At 39.1% G+C, this 4,450-nt stretch overlaps 1 protein-coding gene across 1 annotated transcript; it reads right to left on the reverse strand.

Annotated features, from left to right (window-relative positions):
* Window positions 1-1,394: 1,394 nt before the first annotated feature.
* On the reverse strand, window positions 1,395-2,330 carry LOC309681246 (olfactory receptor 6Y1-like; the record flags this gene model as incomplete). Its single annotated transcript, XM_082495079.1, has 1 exon — window positions 1,395-2,330. The coding sequence occupies one exon, from the start codon at window positions 2,328-2,330 to the stop codon at window positions 1,395-1,397; it is 936 nt and encodes a 311-aa protein (XP_082351205.1).
* Between the last annotated feature and the right edge of the window lie 2,120 nt (window positions 2,331-4,450).

Below are 4,450 nucleotides of genomic sequence, written 5' to 3' on the forward strand. Positions count from 1 at the left end.
TAATTACCTATTTTCTCATAGAAAATTTTCTCCTAATACCTGGAATACAGCCGGCACCTTATATTTCTGGTGATAGCTTCCCAGTATGGATAACTTCAAGCTGTTCTTGACATCTCTCCTTAAAACTGTGCTCAAGTCCTCAGAAAGTCTTGTTTGGATCAGTTGTACCCATAGCAACAGTATGCACAGAACAACTTCTTCCAGAAAGTGTCTTAAGTTTTCCTCTCTGGAAAGCTGAATGTTTTATTAACTGAAAAATCTGAAAAAGCAGTCTGCTAGTACAGAGCATGGAACATCAGGAAATATGGTCTCAGTTATAAACTCAAACCAACATTTAACGTGGTCATAGAGATATGCACTCAGCTGACAGATTTTTATCCTTTTTTTTTTAATTTGTTTGTTACAGAATATTAAACATTTTGAATCACTGTGATATTCTGACCATGGAGTAGATTTCTTAGAGGCAACTTTTTACCTAGAGAGACTTCTAGTTTTTCTTCTGTTTTTCTCACAGATAGTAAGTATTTAACTCAGATGCATCAGCTTTGTCTCTAGACTCCTTCTTGGGAAGGAAAGTCCAAAAGCTTTGCACTGTAGTCTGTGAGTCAGAGTTTAAGGTCATGACTCCTGCTAGAATACTGCTGGCTCCAAGGCTCATGCAGCCTGAAGGAAACATTGAAGTGATCTATAGTGTTGATTGTGTCTGAATTTCATCCTGAAGTGAATTATTTGGTGTGCCCTGGGTACGATAACGTTATTCAGGGTACCAGGGCCCTGGTGTGAACCAGAAACTGAGTTCAAGTGACACAGCATGAGCTACCAACAATATACTCCCTCTATTGCTATATTAGAAAAGTTGCCTCTTTCAGAGAACGTTTCATTTTATCCTAAATGGTTTATCTAAGAAAATTAAGATTACTCATCCTTTTCCACTGCCTATTTCTTTCCAGGGACAATAACAGAGTCTCAGAGTAAATAAATTAGACATAGATATCTGCATTTTACATACATTTTACAATCCCACCCAATGTTTTCTGGACCTAGTAATCTATCTAGGGCAAACAAAATCCAGGGTTCAGTTTCATGCATTGCCGAATCTTCTTTTTAAAACTGGAGCAATCATCCAGATGAAGACTTTTAAGAAAGGTAGGCAGCTGGAATCGGGGGGGGGAGCAAATAATCAAAAAAACCCTCCCAACCCAAAACCATGGTAAATACATAGATCAAACAGATTTATCAAGGTCTGGTTCAATAAATATGGTTAATGTGTCCATGAATAGGAAAGTTTCACGTCAGTGTGGATTAGGGTCTGGATCTCCTGACTTTAGTTCATCAGCACTGCCAATTGATCTTCACAAGCAAAGCCCCTTCTCCAAAAGTCTTTAGTTGATTCATTAGGTGTGTCTTGTGCAAGTAAAGGTCTTCCTCAGGGCACATCTGACTTCTTTGTTTCTAAGACAATATATGAGAGGATTCAGAAGTGGCACAACTACTGTGTACAAGACTGATACCAACTTGTTAGCCCTGTAGGTATACATGACCTTAGGGTGGGCATAAGTGAAAAGAGTGGTTGAGTAGAACAATATCACTACAGTCAAGTGGGAGCTGCAGGTGGAAAAAGCCTTTTGCCTCCCCTGAGAAGAAGGGATCTTCAAGACAGTGAACATGATGCAAATGTAGGAGGTGACCACAGTGCACAGAGGCACCATGATGACCATCAGGGCCAAGATGAAGTCCACTAGCTCAGCCAAAGAGGAATCGCTGCAGGAGATATTCAATAGTGGTGAAATATCACAGAAATAGTGATTGATTGTGTCTACATCACAGAACGAGAGCTGGGCTATAAAGCTCAGCTTTATGGAAGAAGTGATCAAACCACACATCCAAGAGCCAGCTGTCAGCTGAGCACAGAACCGATGATTCATAATGAGTGAATATTGGAGAGGTTTGCATATGGCCAAGAAGCGGTCATAGGCCATCACAGCTAACAAAATATACTCAGTACAAACAAAAGTCACGAAGAAATACAACTGTGTCATGCACCCCTGGAATGAGATATGTTTGTCTTGAGAGAGGAAATCTGTGAGCATCTTTGGCTCAATGACAGAAACATACCAGATCTCTAAGAAAGACAGATTTCCTAGGAAGAAATACATGGGGTTTTGCAGACTGTGGTTAGTTCTGATGACAAGAATGATAAGGACATTTTCCAACACAGTTAATAAATAAGCCAGAAGTAAAGCAGAGAACAGGAACAGCTGCAGTTCAGCAGTGGTGGGAAAACCCAGGAGAATGAAATACATGACACTGGTTTCATTCCTCACACCCATTCTGTAGGGGGAAGATGAACCTTATCCACCTGCAAAAAATGAATAAAATGAAACCTAACCAGACCGGCTTAATTTCATAGCAATATGTTACACCACCACTTAAGACACTGTAAAACCCAACTTTGTTGCTGGGTTTCTAGAAATTAATTATTTTAAATTCATCTACTCAATTCAGAATTTTACATTGTAAAATTGTAAGCATGTTTTTTAATTTATACTTCATGGAGATAAATAGGCACTACCAGTCCTATCTCATCTAAGACACAGGTCTAAAATAAGCCAGATGAATCATGCTATCATATTTTACATCCAGTATAAAGAAACGTTAGGTTATGAATGTATAGATAGACATTTACATTGCCAATATTTTAATTTCTACATCTATACATTTCTAACGTTATACCATGTATATCCCATGAACCATGAGGGAAATGTGAAGCACCACAAGGATATATATCATTTGATGTAAAAAACCTCCAAACACATCTGAAGGACACCATTAGAGATTCCTATGGTTAACTCTGAAGACGCTTATATCTACCTAAGTCTTATTGAGATACAAAGGCATACACAACATCCCAGATACAGTGTAATTGCAAGCTAATTATAGCTCTGGATCTGATTTGTTTGTAACTACCTCAGATTGGTCCTTCAAAAATAAGAATGCCTCAGCCTGTGCTATTAAAAATAAAACTGTTCTCAACCTTCTGTAGTGGGAATTCAGAGTGGAATCCACCGCCTTAGTTGATCTTGGAGAATATGTGATCAATGGCGAACAAATGAAGTGTAGACTTTTGTGTCAGTTGCGTGATTTATACCAACACAGATAAACCGACCACTTTATTTACCTTCAGTGTCTCATGAGATTTGACTTAGAAATTATAGAGAGCCTCCCAGTGGAAGCAATCACAGAAAGAGGAGGGATGCTATTGTTTCCTCTGTGATTCCATATGGAGAAGTAAGAAACTCTGAAAATGTCTAAGATTTTGTCTGAGACACTGAAAAATGAAATAGTACCAGCTAATATCCACTGATTTTTATAGGGCAGAGAGAAAAAAAATGCAAATAAAAAACAAAAACAAAAACAAAAAAGCCCTGAAGCAGAAGATGTGAGTGTCACAGATGGAAATATTTCACACATTTATGATTTAGCAGCTATTCAAAAGTTATTACTGATTTAAGGTAGATGAAGAGGTGGAATAACAGCAGCACTTAATCATTAACTGGTTTAGAGGTTTATAAAGTGATTTAATGAGATAACTGAACAGCAACTTAATTACAGATTTGAAGATAGCAAGATTCACACTAACTTACTATAAAGTATCCCAAATCAATAGATAAACATATAAGCAAAACCACAGATATCAAGTTAATGCATATGCACATAAGCAAAGCATGTAAGTGCGCACACACACACACACACACACTCACACACTGGTTTATAACCACTGAGATCAAAGATCTCTCAATATCGCATGACTCTAATGAGCTGGCGGGTACCCCTTCTAACTCCTATGTGTGCATGGACAAATGGAAGAACATCCACATCCATAAAGCTAATGTGTATTTATCATAAATATGTAAGTGGAGATGTGGATGAAAGAGAGGCTAGTCTATAGTTAAGATTTCCCTTTTCTCATGTTAGAGTGAAAACTCACAATGCATCAGCATTCCTCAATGGGCAATAATTGAGGCTCAAGAGGGGTTGTCTAGCCCTGGCCTTCTAGTCCTTGAGGTGTCTGCCTGAGCAGAATCCCAACTCAGGGGAGATACCGGCTACAGCCTGCTGCGGTCCAGAAGAGCTCAAAGGGACTATACTAGAATTGCTACTTATAGGATCTGACATAATTGACAATGGAGTATTCCGATACCTTTTACTGGTTACACAAGCCCAGGACTTGCTAGGACTTGTGGTCCTGGTACCCCCCTGTCTGTGTCCACTATCCATATGTTGTCAGAAGTGATTGATTATAGTTATTATCCTCAAATGCTAGGAGCCATGGGAACCAGGCACACTAGGGGGTTGCCAGAGTGTTCTAGTCCATTGTTCCCCACCTTCAATGGTAGGTGCCATGGGAACCAGATGCAGTAAGGGGTTGCTGTAGTGTTCTAGTCCATTG

This window comes from Vanellus vanellus (assembly GCF_965231255.1).
Source record: "Vanellus vanellus genome assembly, chromosome: 24".
NCBI classification, from domain to species: Eukaryota; Metazoa; Chordata; class Aves; order Charadriiformes; family Charadriidae; genus Vanellus; species Vanellus vanellus.